This window comes from Taudactylus pleione, unplaced genomic scaffold, assembly GCF_031769625.1.
Source record: "Taudactylus pleione unplaced genomic scaffold, aTauple2 ptg000535l, whole genome shotgun sequence".
NCBI classification, from domain to species: domain Eukaryota; kingdom Metazoa; phylum Chordata; class Amphibia; order Anura; family Myobatrachidae; genus Taudactylus; species Taudactylus pleione.
This window is the reverse complement of record NW_028284937.1, coordinates 5,394,451-5,413,982: the sequence shown is the minus strand read 5'-3', so window position 1 is coordinate 5,413,982 and position 19,532 is coordinate 5,394,451. Positions and strand designations below refer to the sequence as shown.

The 19,532-nt window shown below is 45.1% G+C and overlaps 1 protein-coding gene across 1 annotated transcript in view; it reads right to left on the bottom strand.

Moving 5' to 3' along the window:
- Positions 1–19,480, bottom strand: part of LOC148501067 (osteoclast-associated immunoglobulin-like receptor) — a 49,435-nt gene extending 29,955 nt beyond the window's left edge. The window contains exons 1-3 of the mRNA XM_088450989.1: positions 19,416–19,480; positions 15,706–15,738; positions 4,373–4,651 (exon numbers count right to left, since the gene is read on the bottom strand). Of these exons, the coding sequence (XP_088307115.1) occupies positions 4,373–4,651; positions 15,706–15,738; positions 19,416–19,476 (373 nt within the window). The 5' untranslated portion in view covers positions 19,477–19,480. The remainder of the gene's footprint in view (positions 1–4,372; positions 4,652–15,705; positions 15,739–19,415) is intronic.
- Positions 19,481–19,532: the final 52 nt, after the last annotated feature.

Below are 19,532 nucleotides of genomic sequence, written 5' to 3'. Positions count from 1 at the left end.
GTGATGTCATCAACCCAGCAATAAGCCGGGTTGGGCCACCCATCTGAAAGGGGTCTAAGCTGGGTCGCACCTAGGATGGACCCGGCATTGCAATTTGAAAGGGGTATTATTCTCTACTTTTCTCTCTCACTCTTGTCACTTCCATTTCGACTAACATGCATTTTTGGTACGAAAAAGCCATGAAAAATATACTTGACTCTAGCCAAGATGCACGGCACCAGGCATGCCGAGAGGGGTTGTTTGGCGCAACTGCAGCAAAAGTCTATGGGGACACATCTGTGTATGTACGTTTTCAAGTTTCATGCATGTGTATCGTGCCGTCGCATTGTTTTACATCTGCCAGTACAGCCGTCATCACTAGTAAAGGCACTTACACCTACTGTACTCTATTCATCTGAAAAAGGTGTCCCCACAGCATATGCAGGGGCGCCAAGAGGGGGGGGGCAGCGGGCACAATTTACCCGGGCCCAGGCTTCAAGAGGCTGTGCTGGGATGCAGTGGGAGATTGCTCGCGGCACAGCAATCTCCTATGCCTGAGGGGGGAGCTATCACACTGATCATGCCCCCCTTGGCTTTGCGCCGGGCTGAGGGGCTCACAGTATGGTTTTTGTTTATTTTTCCAAGGGGGTGTGGCCACACCTCCCATGATTAGGCCACGCCCCCTTCTTTGCCGGGGCCCGGCGGCGCTCTTTACGCCCCTGAGCATATGTATGACTCAGATCAGGACCCAATTCTGGCTACACAACCATGACACTCCTACGTGATGGTTCTCTTCTGTGCGTGCACCCAGTTGCGTCCCCAGTGACACCATGAAATGCCATTTCATGGATGAAGAGTAATGACCAAGAGCCGTCCGGAGAAACGCAAAGATGCGCATGTTCATCACAGTTCATACGCAGTTTGATAGAGTTCTCCAGATGTTGGCCTGTGTGTGACGCAGAATCAGGCGCTTTATTTTCTTATTCCATTTATCTTACATGTGAGTTTTATGGGTTGTATAAATAATATGAGGCTTCTGTTGGTATAAATTAATCAATCAAAAGGCGATACTTTAAGCCGTGAGTTCTCCTGGCCTGTCACACCCAAATGAGTTAGTGCTTGCAAGTCATTTTCCTGTGTTACAAACACTGTTGGTAATGCACACAACCCCATCACACTAATTTAATGAGCGGTTATAAGTAATCAGCTTAGGAAAGGTTTGCATATGATGTATGTTTGGTCATTTAAGGGAAGATATTGAAAATAAATGAATTTGGATGACTTTCCTTACAGCTTATAGATTGATATTCACATCCCAATATCCAATGATTCCAGGTACTAATTCTTTTTAACTAGGATAATGGACAATATTAGGATCCTGAAAATGAAATGAATGATACAATCTGTGGCTGTTTTACAGAAACGGTTTTCTCAGTTATCTTAATGTTACAACTTCAAGTTAGCCATTCCAAAGGTGCTTCTGCAGCCATGCACTAAAGACTGGCAAAATCTGCTTGTAAAAGTAAAGTAAAAAATACTGCATTTCCTGTTAGAATAGAGAATACATTATATTTCTTTCTATTTTGTTCTGTGTCCATCTGCGCTGGATTATTCCAAGTTCTCCAGTATCCTCAACTGCCTCAGTGATATCAGCAGCATCCAAGAACTGCATGGCCACAGACAGCCGGACACAAAGTTATAGCAGCCTGGCTGACATACAAGGTACTGTACACAGCTGATAGAAAGCTGATGGCTTCTTAGTGCTGGTCATTCATTAATCAGTGTGTGACAGTCCCACTGAATTGTGAATGGCTGATATTACCCATCAATTACAGTGCAGCATGTGCATCGGGGCATGGGGTATTTGAAGGCCACATAGCAAAAGTTTGTAAGGGCCACTGTGTACCACCCAATGGTGAAAAATGTATATAACACATGTAACTTTGACATGGAAGATGGGTCCCCTCAGCTGTGGGCCCATAGCAGATGAACCGCTTGACCCATGGTAGTTATGCCCATGATTGTCGCTCCATGGACAATTGCACCAGCCTATGGCAGGAGCAGAGTCTTCATCTGATCTCCAGCTAAATATGACCTCTGTGGCTGCTTTCACTGAGATGTTCATGACACTCCCATAAGACAGCCTTCTTTTGCATTCACTTAAGGCCTCCTCTCATGATAAGTCGGCCACAATTGCACTCGCACTGACATGCATGGAACCAAATGTAGTTACTCACCTCAGGTGTTGTCGCGTTCATGCATTTAACATTGCATACAGGTGAGTCAGTAATGCCAACTAATATAATCATCAGTAGAAAAACCTATCAGTAGTAATATACAGTTACAGTATGGCAAGTGACATAGCAGTAATATTAATGCCCGGTAATAGATGAATACTAATCAATATGCTCAGGTACCACTGATTAAGCTCTTTCTCAACTTCTTTCCAAGTAATGAGGTACGGTGAGGGCATGAATAATGGGATGAGTAACGCCGGCCTCTGTGTTATCTGTGCGGGAGCCAATTAGAATCTGGCGATACTTACATTTACCCTGATTTATCTTACGCTACTATCTGTTGGTACGCACTTTCATCCGCCCCACACTCCTCACATTGGCCGGGATGTACTAAAGGAAAAATGCAGTAAATCCCCTGTTTTCGGGGTTTTTACCGCATTTCCATATGGACTAAGGCCCGGCCACACTTTTATCGGTACAGAGGGTAACGCCAGAAAAACCTGGCATTACCCTATAGAAGCCTATGGGCTTCTTACTGCACCCTGCTCCCAACGGTTCGCCGCCGCCTCTCCGCCCCGCCGTTGCCCAGCGCTGGCCTCCACTCACCTGTTAGTACATATGCGATTAGTAAGGTTGCGGTGAGTGGCCGAATTGTCACCGCAACCTTAGTACATCCTGGCCAATAGGAGACATAAATATTCCAGTTCTCTCTCTCTACACCACAGTGCAAATATAATATGCTTCCACATGGCTGGGCTAACATTACGTGGAGTCAGTAAGAAAAGGGTCACATGACACACAGACATATCTGATGTATGTTACATATATCACATTATTTGTATACGAACAATAATTACTAAAACATATCTGAACACATCCATTGAGCTGTGTGATCTTCAATGATTGATCATAACATTAGCTACTCAGGGCCGAATTAATTGCCGCATGGTCCTGGGGCTGTAAATGTTCAAGGGACTATTATGAGAAGCCTAGGAGGTGTGGCCAATAACATGTGGGCGTGTGACCAGTGCTGTGGGTGTGGTCAGGACCATGTGGGTGTGTGACCAGTGCTGAGTGGGTGTGGTCAGTGCTGTGTGGGTGTGGCCAGTGCTGTGTAAGTGTGACCATACCATATGGGCATGTACAGCCCCAATGTCTTTCTAAATCCGTAAAAATATAAATATTGCATAATTTTGTGAGGAGAATAAAAATACAATTTTAGTATTTATGAATTATGGGTGACCGTGGGGCCAGCTGTGTGACTGGTCATCCTCATACTGTCATGATGAGGAGCGTACAGTATTTTTAAGTGGAAGCCTGGGGCTGTATTCCCATCCACCTCATTGTTAATCTGCCCCATGCAGCTACTGACTACAATGGTATATCAGGCATTAGTTACTTACTGTAATGTTCTGGGATGTTTGTGGACCCGGGGTGGTAGCAGGAGCGATCACAGAAGCAGATTTGAAAATAAAACTAGAATTTTTAATAAGTGCTTGAGTAGACATATAATGGCAGTAAATAAAAGTCCAGGAATATATAAATGTGCACAAGAGTTCTGTGGTGGGAGTAAAAGGGTTAATGTCCAAGTAGAAACAGTTAGAGCTGTCCAGGTTTGCAGGTAGTGAACTGAAAATAAACAAGCCAGGTATACAGGTAGTGAACTAAAGCGCAGGATGTCAGCAGGCTCAGGCACTCAGGTATGGGCAAGTGTGATGGAGGAAGCGGTGTAGTCCAGTGGGAGCTAGGAGCTGTCAGGCAGACTGGCAGACAGCGAATTCACAGGAACAGGAAAGCACAGAGAACTCCCTCTCAGCTAGGCTGAGATACACGTTGCACTGGCAAAGAAGGAAGGCACTGACCCTTCCTAAATGCCCCATGCCGTGCTGTTACTGGCCGGAGGGAACATGTGACTCACCAGGATTGGCCAGCCGCATCACATGGCCAGAAGGCAAGATGGCGGCGCCCATGCCAAACGGAACGGAGACGCCGCCAGGCCTCACCAGCGCAGAGTGACAACAGGGCCGCACAACAACGCGCGCAGCCAAAGCCCCCCGCCAGACACCAGCTCCGCCACCAGACAGCCCGCGCCACAACTACCTCACAGGTAACACCCGCTTAGCGCCATGCTGAAATACCCTGGCCGTGACACTTACCTATTATTGTTAATTGTAGATAATTTGTTGGATCAGACCATAATCCTGGATAATTCCAATGTCTGAGGATACAGCTGTAATAATCACTATCAGTAACATTAGTGAGAGTAAAGTTTGCCACTTTCCCATCACCTGTTGCATCTCTATAGTTGTTATTTCCCTTTCCTATAAATAAACGAAATCCCTCCACTACATAATTGTTACTTGAACACTGGATTGTTACATTTCCTCCCTTTGTAACCAGTGTGCTGGGGATGGCTCGTATTGCTGCTTCACTTCCTGTTCAATGAGAAAAGAAATAGGACAGTATATCAGGTATATGCAGGTAATATCTGTATCTGTAATCACTGCGTTCATGTGATATTTATTAAAGGGCATTAAATCATTACTATCAAAGTGCTCCATAACAAATTTATATAAAAAACTACACTTAACATTTAAAAATTGTCCTTTATGATATCCATATATATATATAGATGATAGATATGAGATAGATAGATAGATAAAGCTTTAATATAGATAAATGTACTAAAGGGGATATAGGTCCTGATTCAGAGCCGGACGCTCTGACCAGAGCGCTCGCTCTGAATCAGGGCCCACCTCCATAAATATGGAGCGTCCTCCTGGACGCTCGTATAGCTGTGGGTCACCACCCACAGCCTATACGAGCGTGCAGGATGATGGTCGCGATGGTCTTGACCATCGCGACCATCGCCAGTGCGAGCAGAAGCCTGCGGTTGAGTTTCTCAACCGCAAGGCCAGGAGTGATTTTGGCTCTATCAGAGCCAAAATCACTCCCACTGACATCACTAGTGATGTCAGTGGGGCCGGCTTCTGACGGTAGGCGTTCCCTTGGGAATGCCTCCGTCTGGCAGGCACGCCCACCAAAGGGGGCGTGCTGTCAATCAACATCGACAGCACGCCCCCTTTGATCAGACACAACGAGCGAAGGAAAGTCCTTCGCTCGTTGCGTCTCGCGCATGCGCACGACGGAGCTCCTTCCGTCATGCGCATGCGCAGTGCACACCATTGACCCACTTACGAGCGGACAGCCGCTCGCGAGTGGGTCTGAATCAGGCCCATTGTATTTATTATTATGCTGATGGGGCATACATTAAATTAAATACTAAAGGAAGGGTCACAAAATATTGCTATTCTAATAAAGGGAGCACTACACTACAGAAAACACACAGGGAGTTATAATGCAGGTTGCAATATTTAAAAAAAATTGCACTGATTATATTACTAAATATGATAAAGTGGACTTTATATTATTATATTGTTGGGGGAGAATCGGTATGTAATATCGCCGGCCGCATGGCCAGCTGTTGAAATCCTGATGCGAGAATGCCGACAGGGGTGAAGATCCCGACAGGAGTTTTTGGTAAGTACTCTCCTCCCTAACCCTCCCTTAGGGGTGCCTAAACCTGACCTCCACCCCTAGTGCCCCCCCTAGTGCCTAACCCCCCTGTAAGTGCCTAAACCTAACATCCCCTTTCCCGTACCCTAAACCTAAGACGGCATGGGATCCCGGCTGCCGCATGACCGGCAGTTCGGTTCCTGGCTGCGGCAGCCCAACAAAACAGCAGAGCCCGGCAGCAGAAGCCCAACAGCGCTGGAAATCCCGATCATCCCTAAGGTAAGTACTTACTAACCTAACCAACCCCCCTAACCCTCCATAGGGGTGCCTAACCCTAACCTCCCCCCAAGTGCCTAACCCTAACCCCCCCTTCCCCGCTGGCTGAACCTAAGTAACCCCCGGGGGTGCCTAACCCTAACCCTCCCTCCCCCTAGCCTAACCCTCCCGGGGGGGGTTGCCTAACCCTAATTCCCCCCCCGGTGCCCTAAACCTCCCCCCCGCGGCTGTCCGCTCGCGGCGCCTGGCATCCCTTCGATCCGGATGCCGGGCGCCTGTCTCCCGGTGCCGGGAAAATGACATGCGGGATAGAGGATTCGGGAAGCCGGCTGCCGGAATTGCGGCCGCCGGCTTCCTAAACGTATCCCATTTGTATGTTATTAATATATGCCCTTAAAATAAGGTCACATAAAGCGAAATATAAATAAATAGATATTACATAGGTAGAGAGTGATAAAGAATGAAATAAATGTGAAAGAAATAAAGTTTAAAAACAAAGCTGCGCGCTGTCCTTATTTATGGATATATATTACGATTCTCTGAGTTATGTGTGTTTAGTCACGAAGAAGAATTGCAATCCTGAGTGTTAATATCACAGTTTGCTTATCATGAGATTCTACTACGTGGTATTGCTACATTTAGTGTAAACAATATCTATTAAATTAACAACTGTTAGGTATTGATAGATTTCTTGCCAAATCTTACAAATAGAGTTAAGGCCAGTTATTCTTGATTATAAGAATTAGCGTTTATATTCCTCCTCATATAATTGTGCTGTGAAAAAAACCACTGCACTCTAAAATCAGTTGCTGGATTTTATTCATAATTTTTCAGGATACCATATAGATATCTTAGCTGGGTTTCAGTTCTAATATAATATAATATAATATGTTTATTAACTGTAAAATGCAGATCAATGTATTATTGTTCAAAATTCTGACTTCATCCACTGTGAATAATTATACTGCACAAGTATAGTCCAATGTATGTAAGATGGCATAAATAGTCCAATAATCATATGGACTTTATATTTAAACTTCGTTCAGTCACTAATTCTAATATACCAATTAGCACAGTGTCTGTGCTGTTTAAGATTTCCACATATTCCAAATCAGATGTATATTAGATAATTATATGTTGTAATTAGTATCAGCGTATAATCGGGTCTGTATTACACAGTGTTAGTGGCTGATATTCCTTCAATAATACCTATCTCATAGACTGGGTATTACTGTGAACATACATAGCACGTAGCAGAGTACAGGTTATACTATCATAATGTGTAATTTTCACATATACCCCTGATGTGTTTTCAATTGTTATTATGCATGTAACATGCGCCGCAGACACTGCAGCTGGCATTACTTCAGTGCCGCCAATGCTTTTATGCCACATTAAAGGATGGCCCTTATTTAAACACACATATTCATAAAAGATCACATGCATATAGTGTATTCCTATTTTATAATGATTAGACAGTGCACCGTCGATGCCGGGACCAGTAATCCCACAGTGCCATATGTCTCCTCTATCTAATATCACTGTGATCTTTTCACTCTACACATCATGTCTCGATGTGTAATGGTGCGTACACAAGGTATCATTAAAATGCACGATATGAATGATAACAACATTGATCATATCGCTTTTGTGCATTTTTCGGTGCCTCCAACCCACCAATGACCTGCGATGCGCGGGCACGTATGGACGATAAACGTATCATCCATCGACCATACATGCAGGCCAACCTGGTCAATTTTGACCATGTCCGTATGGTCGGTGGCTGTCGTTGGTGGGTTGGCGGTGTACTGGATGATCGATATCGATCATCCATAAACCCGGGAGATCGTTCAGCGATATCGCTATCGCTAACAGTTGTCCTGTGTGTATGCACTATAAGTTGTTTAAATGTAACGGATGGCATGTCCGCAGTATCATATGATTTCACACACACACATATTAAACTCCTTCAAGTTACAAATATACGGACAGCGCACGGCAAACACAGATGCGCATTTCGCTTAGGTCAGCTTTCTCAAGGCTAAGATTTAAATAGCAGTATTGAGCTTATTAGGAGAGGAGACAGTTTCCTCCAATCAGCAATAAGGTTACCTCCATGCACACAAAATGAATAATTCCTATAGGCTCATGTCATTTAAGGGATAAAGATTCCAGATAGATCTATATCAAGTATATAGTTATTTAGATGGTACCGATTTTGTATCAATTATTCTGTCTATATATATTTATTATATATTTTCTTGTATGAACTCACTTTTGTAAACCACAGGGAGGATAAACTTTAGATTTATTAAGAAATAAATAGCTAGACAGTCATCCGTTGATCCCATGCTGGTCTATGCGGTGGGGGAGGGGGGATGGCATATCGGGTGGATGGGCATGAGATCGCTCCGTGTGTGGGGACCACCTGATATGTCAGCCGTCGGATCGTGGATCGCACCGCTGGGTACACATCATATCGTGTGTACCCAGCTTAAAGGTAATAACATAATTCTAATGAGTGTTGTAAACAATTCAAACATTGTAACATAAGGTAATGTTTGTGGATTAGGTTGATGTACATTTCCAAAAGAAAAAACTAATAAGGGAAGAGGATAAAATCCCCTGAAAACCAGAAAAGAAAAACAAAATGTAAAAGAAATACAAATGAGAAAAACAAACAACATACTATCAGACATCAGCATGAAATAATATTAGGATTTCAATAATACAGACTTCCAGAAGAGAGTCAGTAAGTAAAACAACTACCATCATAAGAGCAAGTGATTCCTAATCATTACCACCCAGTAATTATAATAGTACATTTTAAAACAATAACAGCCCTGTCTATATAGTACAGGTGTGCCAACTGTCAATAATATCAGCTTCGACTATAATTAACAATAAGCACTGAGTAAGCAAACGTGACTCTCAAGAAACATTATCAGGTCTCAGGTGAACCACGAGTGACTGCGTGACTTTATTGTAACTCCTTCAGATAGTCTTCTGCATCTGGTACTGTGAGGAAATCCACAAAACAGGAGCCATCATATATTCTAAGGTGTGCAGGACATAAAAGTGCATTTTTTTTGCTGTCATGAATCAAATGAGCACATAGAGATGAAAACTCCTTACGAGCTTTAGTAAGTTCGGCAGCATAATCTTGAAAAATGTAAAGTTTATGTCCTTCCCAGACCAGATTACGATTCTTACGAGAAGCCATCCATAAAGCTTCCTTGTGTAGATAATTTAGGCACTTGATTATAACAACTCTAGGACTGGCTCCTTCATGTGTATGCTGTGGCCCTATGTGATGAGCATGTTCAATTACCAAGTCCGCACATGCATCCTGTGCGTGCAGCATGGCCGGGAGTGTATTGCGAATAAAATCAGACAAACTTGTACCTTTGAAGGACTCAGGCAGACCTATAATTCTAAGGTTATTACGTTGTGACCTATTCTCAAGTCATCCAATTTATTCCAAAACTGGTTATGGGATTTTGAAGTATTATTAACAGAATTTTTCATGTCAGTTACATCTTGAAATAATTCTCCCACTAGCTGTTCTGTGGTTACCACTCTTTGGGAAAGCTGGCTTTTAATATCAGCAGTCTGGGCTATAGCTTCCCTAATCATGGCCTGCACCATATCACCATATGTCACTGGGGAGTTTGATGGGGGGAGTACCTGGGGAAACAACATCTGAAGCTCTGGAGTCATCATTTGCAGGAGAGTTATGCAGGGGAGAGCAGGTTGTGTGTACACTGTCTGTGGCAGGGATGCAGTCAGGAAGCCGACGGTCTACATGCCGACCTCCGGCTTCACGACTGTGCAATCCCAACAGGGGACTAATAATAGGCATCGAAATCCTGACGCCTATCATCCCTATGCCGGGAGACCGACGCCCGGCATACCGAACGAAGGTAAGCCGGGCAGTGGGTGCGTACAACCGCGGGGGAAGAGGGTTAGGTTAGGGGCTCCCAGGGGGGACTTAGGATTAGGCACCCACCGGGAGGCTTAGGGTTAGGCTAGGGGAAGGGGGGTTGGGGTTAGGCACGCCCGGGGGGAGGTTAGGTTAGGCACCCCCCTGGGAGGGTTAGGTTTAGGCTGCGGGGAGGGCATGGTTAGGTTTACGCACTTACGGGGGGTGGGGGTGGGGGTTAGGGTTAGGCACTAGGGGGGAGGTTAGGGTTAGGCACCCCTAAAGGTGGGTTAGGGTTAGGGGGGGGAAAGGTTAGGGATAGTTAGTTACTTACCTTGTCAGGATCTTCACTGCTGCCAGTCTTCCGGTGGCGGTCATTCATACCAATCCCCTGTGGCATCCGCCACCATTTAAGAGTCATTGCTGCGCTTCTCCCGGTACTGCTACTGGCGATTATGTTAGCCCGGCATGAGAGGTGTCCATGCAGCGCTGAGCAGACTCGGGAACAGGTGGGCTGTGGATGGCTCTTGTTGGAGGCCATAAACAGCCATGTCAAATGTATTTTGGACAGGTGGGAGAGGAGCTACTATTACAAGCTGCCGTCCATGCAGCCGCCAGAACCGGAAGTCCTTTTTTTAAAAAAATTTAAAACAAATTTTGATTAAAGCGTCAAGTATCAGACATTGTAATGGACAAGGACATAATTTTCACAAGTCCAAACAATGAAAGGATGAACCAATAGGTTCCTTTTGCATAGAAAATCATTACAATATGAAAGAAGATTAAAATTATGCAACATATTATTATAAGGACAACATAAAATAAACTAGATAGTTCGCCACCTTCTCCCGTCTCCCCCATGATCCACCAAAAAATGTATGAAAAAGAGTAAAAAAAAAAATAGAAAAAGAAAAACCAGTGTTACAGGCTTATCGGAGGGTCATTAGCTGCAAGTTGTTAGTAATACCCCTTTTCCACCAAAATTCCAGGTCTGACCCGAAGTTGGAACAGTCGACGCTGCTCACACCGGAGTCGGGTCTGCATAGACCCGACTTTCCCGGCGTGAAAGTGGGCGCTTGGAGATGACGTCATCTCCAAGCGCCACTGAAGCCAGACCAATCGGCCGGCAAGCAGCGCACTCCAGGTCATCGTGACCCGGAGTGCGCTGTTCTCACAGCAGGGTTTCATGGGCTACGCCCGTGCTAAACCCTGCTATTTACCTGGGTTGGATTGCCGGGTCACTCGACCGGGCGATTCAACTCTCTCCCCTTTTACACCAGGGAGCTGCCCGGGTTAATCCTGCAAAAACCCGGGTTTTAGCTCCGGTGTAAAAGGGGTATAACAGATACCAGGTTGAGTTCTATAAACTATGATGGATTTGGAAAAGCATAGAAGCAGAAAGTGTGTCTACAGTATATATGAGGAAATGATGGAGGAAACATGAGGAAAAATGTCTTCATTTTTAGATCTTTACCCAGGATAACCTCAACCGAATGCATTTTACACAAGTAATGTAATTTGGCTTTAAAAAGTAAAAGTGAGGGTGGGAGGGAATTTTTCCAGCTTTGTAGGATGGCCTTACAAGCCACTGCACTTAATGCCAATAAGAGGCGTCTGCCACCTTGAGTAGCATGGGTAAGGAAGGGACGTATTCCAAACAAAGCCCATTCTGACGTAAAAAAGAACATAATTGTTCAAATTAGCAATGGAGTAGGCCCATATCTGAAGCCAGAAATCACAAATTATGGGGCATGCCCAGAGGCAATGAGACAAATCTGCTGATTGAGCCCCACATTTCTGACAATTCGAATTTGCTGAGGCACATATCAAAAAACTCCTATGGGGGGGATAAATAAGACCTATGTAAGATGTTTAGACACATTGTGGTATATGAAGAATATCATGAGATCGAATTAAGTCATCCGCTGTTAAAGTAGGAAATCGGGAGAGCCAAGGAGCAAGATTTCTGAGAGAATTATCAGGTAAAAATACAGATTGAAGAAAGGTATAAATGATGGAAATGGCTTTTGTTGTCAGGGATAAGGTTCGTATGAGGGTATCCAATGGGATATCCCAAACCAAGGTTGAAAAAACTGGCACAACTGAGCTAATATAGTGCTGGCCTTGCAAAAATGTAGGAGGGTAAGTTGTTAATGTGGGATAATTCTCACTAGCCTCTTGGAACGTGAAGGGCTTTTTAGTGGATTTATTAACAAGTCTTCCTATATCACTCACACGCTGAGCTCAATATATGGTAAACGTATACGAGGCCCTACCATGTCAAAAGTCCGGGTTGGAAAGATAGGGGTGGTACAAAGATTTATGTGCATTCAGCCCAAACTTGTGTAGAAGAATGTGCCACATTGTCCGAGTTTTCCAGATGTTTACTAGTCTAATAAAATAATCACGATTATTATTTTCTATATAATAAGCAAGAAAGTGTGTGTGTTTTTCTGTCTGTTTGTCCCTTATGCACGGCCAGAATTTTGAACCTAGGTTCACCAAATTTGGCATGGTGGTGTAGTTTGACCAGGATTAGATTTTTGCCTAGGTTTGAACTTAAATTTTCATAGTTAAAATGACTTCTGTGTTCCTTATCAAACCTTTCCCCCTTTAGTATATTACATTCAAACTCACTTTACTTCTGTTCACATCTCTTCAAAAGTGTGATCCTTTTCAGGACCATGCACTGTTAAAGCACAACCAGAGACTAAGGTCCTCATTCAGACCCGGTCGCGAGCGCTGAGCGCTCGCAACTGGGTCAATGTTTAGGCCCTGCACATGCACAGCGGCCGCACTGCGCGTGTGCAAGCCCCGGAGCGAGAGACAATTTTTCTCACTCCGGAGTTCACTACAAAAGGGGTGGCTGTCGATGTTGATTGACAGCTCGCCCCGTTTTGTAGGTGTGGCGGGGGGGTGGTTTCACAAACGGAACGCCTGCTGTTTTGTGGGCGGCCGCACTGACATCAGCAGTGATGTCAGTGGGGAGCTTACTGCTCGTTCAGAGCAGGAAGCTCCCTGGGGTTGCGGTTGCCAAGACCCAACCTTAGGGTCTCGTCGCAAGCCCCGATGGCCACGATGGTCTTGACCATCGTGACCATCAACCTGGTCGGTCGCTAAAGCTGTGGGTGGTAACCCACAGCTTAGCTAGCGACCAGGAGGCCGCACTTAAAAAATCAAGCGGGCACCCGCAGTCAAAGAGAGCGATCGCTTCTTTCGACCGCCTCTGAATGAGGGCCTACGTTTTAGAATAGCCATGCCACCAAAAAAAAAACAGCCAGTCTGGGTCGCAGCTGCCAGAACTAAAATAGAGGCAAGGTGTGAGGCGACACACAAGGTGTGAGGAAGCACAAGCAGCTCAATAATACCCCTTTTACACTGACATGAAAATCCTGGGTTTTTGCACGTGAACGTGCATCAACTGCTCAACCCAGGTCAAGTTACCCGGGGATCTAGCGACCCGGGAATCCAGCATGGGTAGCTTGTATCATCTCCAAACATCCACTGCAACGCCAGGTCCGGTGTGAATGGTGCCAACCCAGGCATAACTTGCGCTGCAGTGTGAAAGGGGTCTGTCCTGGGTCTGATCTGAGTTGGAAACGTGTTCCAAAGCCCGGGTCAGACCCGGGACTTTGGTGTAAAAGGGATATAAAAGAGACAAGCAGCCAGTCGAGGGAGAGGGAATCACTCAATGCTAGATATGCAGCATCCAGGGCCATGAAGTTCCCAGCTGCAAGACTAACGCGTCGGTCAGTTGATGCTGACTGACATGCAACCTCAAGGGACAGGTCCAGTCTTGAACCCAGGCAACACCGGGTACCCCAGCTAGTTTTAGAGTGTAAAATAAAATATATTGAAATGCATATTTGTGAAAATAAATTTATATGGGTTCAAGCGGTAACTGATTATATTGTATAGTGATTGTGGTAGCGCTGCTTTCTTTTTCTTTTTACTGGTATATAGTATATTAAAAGCCTGCCAGTCCCTTGAAGCAGCAGCTTTACAATCATCTCTTTTTGCCTTGCATTTAGGGTTATTTTTTATTATGTACTCACACATGCATAAATACACATACATACACACGCATACTGACAGGGTCACACATAGATACATACATACAGGCAGGGTCACACATAGACGCATACATACTGGCAGGGTCACACAGACACATACTGTATACACATAGGCAGGGTCACACATAGACACATACTGTATATACATACACACACATAGGCAGGATCACATATACATACATACACACTGACAGGGTCACACATACACACACAAAGGCAGGGTCACACATACACTCACAAAGGCAGGGTCACACATAGACACATACTGTATATACATACTGTACATACACATAGGCAGGATCACACATACATACATACACACTGACAGAGTCACACATACACACACACAGGCAGGGTCACACATACATACACACAGGCAGGGAGAGAAACACATAGACACAACCTGATGGAACAGACTGCAGTACCTCTCTCACCTTGATGTGGAGCCAGCAGCTCCTTCCTCCATGCTGCCAGCACATGCTGCTGTAGTTCCCGCCCTCTGCTGTGGTCAGAGGAGAATGTGCTGAGCTCCACCAATCAGGGCTCAGCACATGCTCCTCTGACCCTGGAGTCTCATTATAGAGCAGAGGGAAGGAAGGTGTGGAGCTGCTGCTCTGTATCCTGACCCCCACCTGGCCCTTCCCTAATGAAGTTCTCCCAGAATTGTGAGAACCGCATGGCCCCAGAGACAAGGCTAGGGAGGACTCATTATTCTCCCTATAGCACCTGATTAAAAAAAATCGCCTGTTACGCTTTGAGAATAAACCAGCCGTTCGCGCCACCCCTGTACGTACACTGCGGCACACACTTTGGGAAACACTGCCTTAAACACACTGGGCCTGATTCAGCTTGAACTGCTAATGCGATCGTGGCTGCAATCATGCACGCAGGTCTGCTGCGAAAGTATGCTAATATCTGCCATCGCAAAGCTGTCGCACGGACAACAAAAGGACGCCCACTTCCCCTATCTCACATTCGTAATACCTTGCAGTCCAGCCAAAACATTGGTAACATCGAAGTTTATCGGTGCCTAACACACAAATACAGCAGGTCAAACCTTACTGAGAATTTGCTAACCTTTCTTCACGCAGTAAATACTCAAGCTGCGTATGCTGACGCAGTGGCTAATTTATGCATGCACCTGTAAAGGCGTTGAAATGGACAGGCACGCGTTTCTCCAACCAACCCACTTCACCACCACCAAACACTATCTCCTTGTCACTCACTCTGCACTGGCTTTCCATGCTCTGCTTGATCGCAGTGCGATCGCAGTTCACTGTTCTTGTACTGCGATGCATTAGCGATCCATACTACTATATGGGGAAGCGATGTGTATACTAATCAGGGGCACCGCTGGTGAAATCTGAGATTTCTCCATGGTAACCTCTTCTATGAATAGGAGGAAGCAGTGAAAAGCCCTGTGATCACTGATAAAGGGCTTTTCACTGCTACGTTAATAGAGTCCTAAATACAGGTTCCACAGGGCCTCAGTGTTGCCTCCTTGCCCTGCTCCCTGTTGCTCAAAGTTGTGTATTTGCAGCTATGGAGCAGGTGCGGTACAAATAATCACCACGCCAGCCTGCAGCTCTGACTCTAAATGTGCAACACAGGGAGTAACTCTGTTTACATTTAATTCATTAGCAAATAAGACTGACTGGTAATTAACAGTTTACCCATTTGGAATATATGAAAATATACTCACCAATATTTAAATGAAATACTGATAGCAAATAATCTGGAAATGAAAATATATTTCATTAATACCCAAATAAACAATTTTAGGTGAAATCAGTGCACCATTTCTTACCTACAGTGTGTACATATCTAAATTACAAGTGAACAATTACAAAAAATATTATTATTGCACTTTAGCAAACATTACAATACTAGTCTAGGCTGGAACATACGTTATTTACATATTATTTGTGTTAGAAAAGATAACTGTGATAATCTACTTTGTATTTTATAACAAAGTTGTAAGGTGCATACACACACAACGATTTTTTTAACGATTATCGTTAAACGATATCGTTTAACGATAATCGTTTTAAAAAATCGTTCACTTTCTGAGTCAAACGATGAACGATTATTGTTCATGCGCGTTCACGTTGGTAGTTTGTAGTTTGTAGTTCAGTCAGACTTGTCAACTCAACGATTTTCATCAAGTAAATATGCAAAAATCGTTTGTAGTTCATAAAAATCGTTCATTACATTTAAATGAACATAGTAAATGAACAACTTTAGTAAACGATTTTAGTTCATTTTTTCAAGGTAGAAAATCGTTTACTAAAATCGTTCATTAACTCAATCGTTGTGTGTGTATGCAGCTTTAGACTTAAGGCAATGGCATGACAAGGGTGTGGCAAGCAGAGCATGTGGTCTGGGCACCGGTCTATAGTGGGTGCTGGTGTGGGGTGCATCACTTGATGGGCATTTCAAGTGGATGGACAGCTAGAGGTGGACTGGGCCGGGGGGCAGGGTGCCATCTGCCCCCTGGGCTGGCACAATTTAAGCCATGGGGAGCCGCCAGCTAACTGCAGCCATCCGCTGTGACCTCAGCACTGAGGCAGAGGACTGGGAAGCCAAGACTCAGGGACCCTTGAAGCCCTAGGGGGCCGCCAGCTGACTTGATGGGTGCCAGAGTGGGGTGGAGATCTGCGTGAGGGTGTGATGCCACTCAACCATCCCCCCTCAGTGGTGGGCTATGCTCAAAGTGGACCCACCATGCAGAGGACTTCAGCACGGCGCAATCTGAAGAGAGCAGTGGTGACAGACGGAGGCAGAAACTAGAGCCTGCCAGGCAGCTTACTGCAGGGCTCAGCTGGTGTAGCAGCTGACGGGCAGTCCCAGGCATCGGGGAAGGCTCATACTTGCCTTCTCTCCCGGGTAATATCAGCATTATAAAGCGGGGGTGGGGCCGCAATGTCGCAATCGCGCTAGCATGCCCCTGCTCTGCCACTTATTCTGCCCCGACCTTCCCTGCTGCACCGACCTGCTAGCCCCATCCCAGAGGGGGCTGCCAGAATGTTGGTAAGCAGGCTGGGGGAGGGGGCTGCCAGAATGTCGGTAAGCAGGCTGCTGTCATATCCCAGGGAAACACTGTATGGACTAAAAAGAAATTGAGGTAACCTCTTCACCAAAAAATAAAGGCATTCACATACATACACACCATTTATGTGCCAGAGAGAGGAAGGGGATTACAAGCCACAACGGTGGCACACATAGCTAGTGCAGACCCTTGGCTATATTAGTGATACTCACTAATAAATATTTATATATCCCATAGGGCAATAAAAGTCTGTATGGGCAGTTTCCATATAAACTGGAAATAAAAGATTATCAGGGCTCAGGCGAAATAAAAAATAAACTTACTGAGGGAAGGGAAAGTACAAGCAGCCATAGTACAGCATTACGCTCTACTTCCGGACTAATGAGTGCCCAGCCAGAGCAGCAGTACTGAGTGATGGATCTAAGTGATGGATTCTAGTGCAGTTATGACTATGGGCCTGATTCAGAAATGTACGGAGAAGCACAGTTGCTGCGTCTTTGTACGCAGCGACTGTGCTGTAATATGCAAAAGCTGCAGGATGCGGTTTAAGTAAAAAGATGCCCACTGCCGGCTTCTGTGATCCAGTGCTGCATCCGGAGATGTAGACATCGGATCAACTGCGTGACCCTCGGACATCTGTGTAACCCTCCAGTTACTCTGTGTCTATGGGAAAATCACACTGCCGGGGCCAGTGAGGCTGCATCCAAGGACGCAGTTACTGGCTTCGACACCCCCAGAAAATGGGGCTGAAATGCCACCGCTTTCTGGGACACTCTGTGTCACCACCCCTTCTCATACTTGTCTACCTTTATTTTTCTCTCCACGGGAGAAGCCCGGTAAGAGAAGCAGGAGGGTGGCGATGGGGGGTGGGGCCTGACGATTCGCACCATTAAGCACTGCGGTTGACTCGAATTTAAATAGGGGGAAGGCCAAATGACACGATTCATGAAGAATCACATCATTAAGCCCCCTAAACGGAGACCCGCGATCCCGTGTAAATTCTCCCTATTCTGCCCACTTCACCAGGAAGTGGGCAGGAATTCGGGAGAAATGCCAATTCTACCGGGGGTGTGGGAGGTTACCCGAAAAATCAGGAACCTCCCGCGACTTCCGGGAGAGTAGACATGTATGCCCTTTATTTTCCCCGATTAGGGGCCGTATTCAATTTGAGACGAAAACTCAGTTTCCGCGTGTTTTTGGCGAAAACTTTTCGCCAATGACGTCATTTTCGCCTGTTTGACTTTTACCCCGTATTCAGTTTGAAACACTTTCCGCCTAGGCAGAAAGTCAATGCAATGTAATAGGCAAAAAAGTTTCGCCTATGAAAGGGAGGCGGAAAAAAGTGCAAAATTGGGTTTTGGGGTGCAATGTTGCGGGAACCCCCGTGCAGCCTTCAGACAGTCCCCCAAAAGTAATCTGTGTCAAAAAAATGTAAAAAAAATGCTTAAGGACACCCCAAAAAATGACTTTGAAAAAGAGGGCAAAAAAAAAAAATTGGGGGGTACAAACTTAAAAACTAGCGACCTAGACTCTGGGAGGGTCCCCAAGTATGCCCCAAGTGTTTTTTTGCATTGCAGGTGCTTGCGACAGGTGGATTTTTCACGATTTTTCAACTTCACTTTAGCAATACTATTCTGCATCACGTATAGAAAAACGCTATTTAACAGCTATTGACCCGGTTTAAAATCACCAAATACCTTCAGCAAGCCAAATCGGGGGGTACCATAGGTAACCCCCATGTCAGAGCATCTTTTGGGGGGTGTCAGGCTGATTTCCTCAAAAATGACAGTACTTTCCGCCTGTTTCAGTTTTGCCGGGTCCCGTTTTCGCGTACTTCCATATCGAATACGGGGTAAAGCAGGGACGGCCACAATACTTTTCCGCCTGCAGAACAGGTGACGTAGGCGGAAAGTCAGGGTCGCGAAAAAGTATTGCGGCTCAGCTCAAATTGAATACGGGCCTAGGTGCGGATTAGGGGGCACTGTGACTATTGTCGCACATGAGTAGTACAGATCCTGTGTATTCGCAGATCACCAAACATAAAGTAAACTACAAGGAATTTATAACATTATTCAGAGTAGTGTGGAGATAAGTAAATAATATGAGACTCCCTAAATTAGTAGTAATGTCCCCGACTCCCTGAAGAGTCCAGCAATCTCCCTGATTGCACCTTACCCCCATTATGTATCAGTTATATATAAAAAGAACAACAGAGATATATACATGCAAATGGTATCATTAGTGTAATTTCCCTGCATTGGTTATACTTATATTAAGAGTCTACACAGTTTTTCTGTCTCACTCTTTATGGTTTTGCTGTTAATTTATCCCATTATTATGTTACAAATAAACTCAATACTTACAGAGGAAGAGAATCATGACGGACATCGGCGCCATGACGACTTTGGCTTTAGGTGTGAGCATACACAGACTCACACATACAGTATGTGTGTCGAAAGAAAACTGAATTTCACATTTAT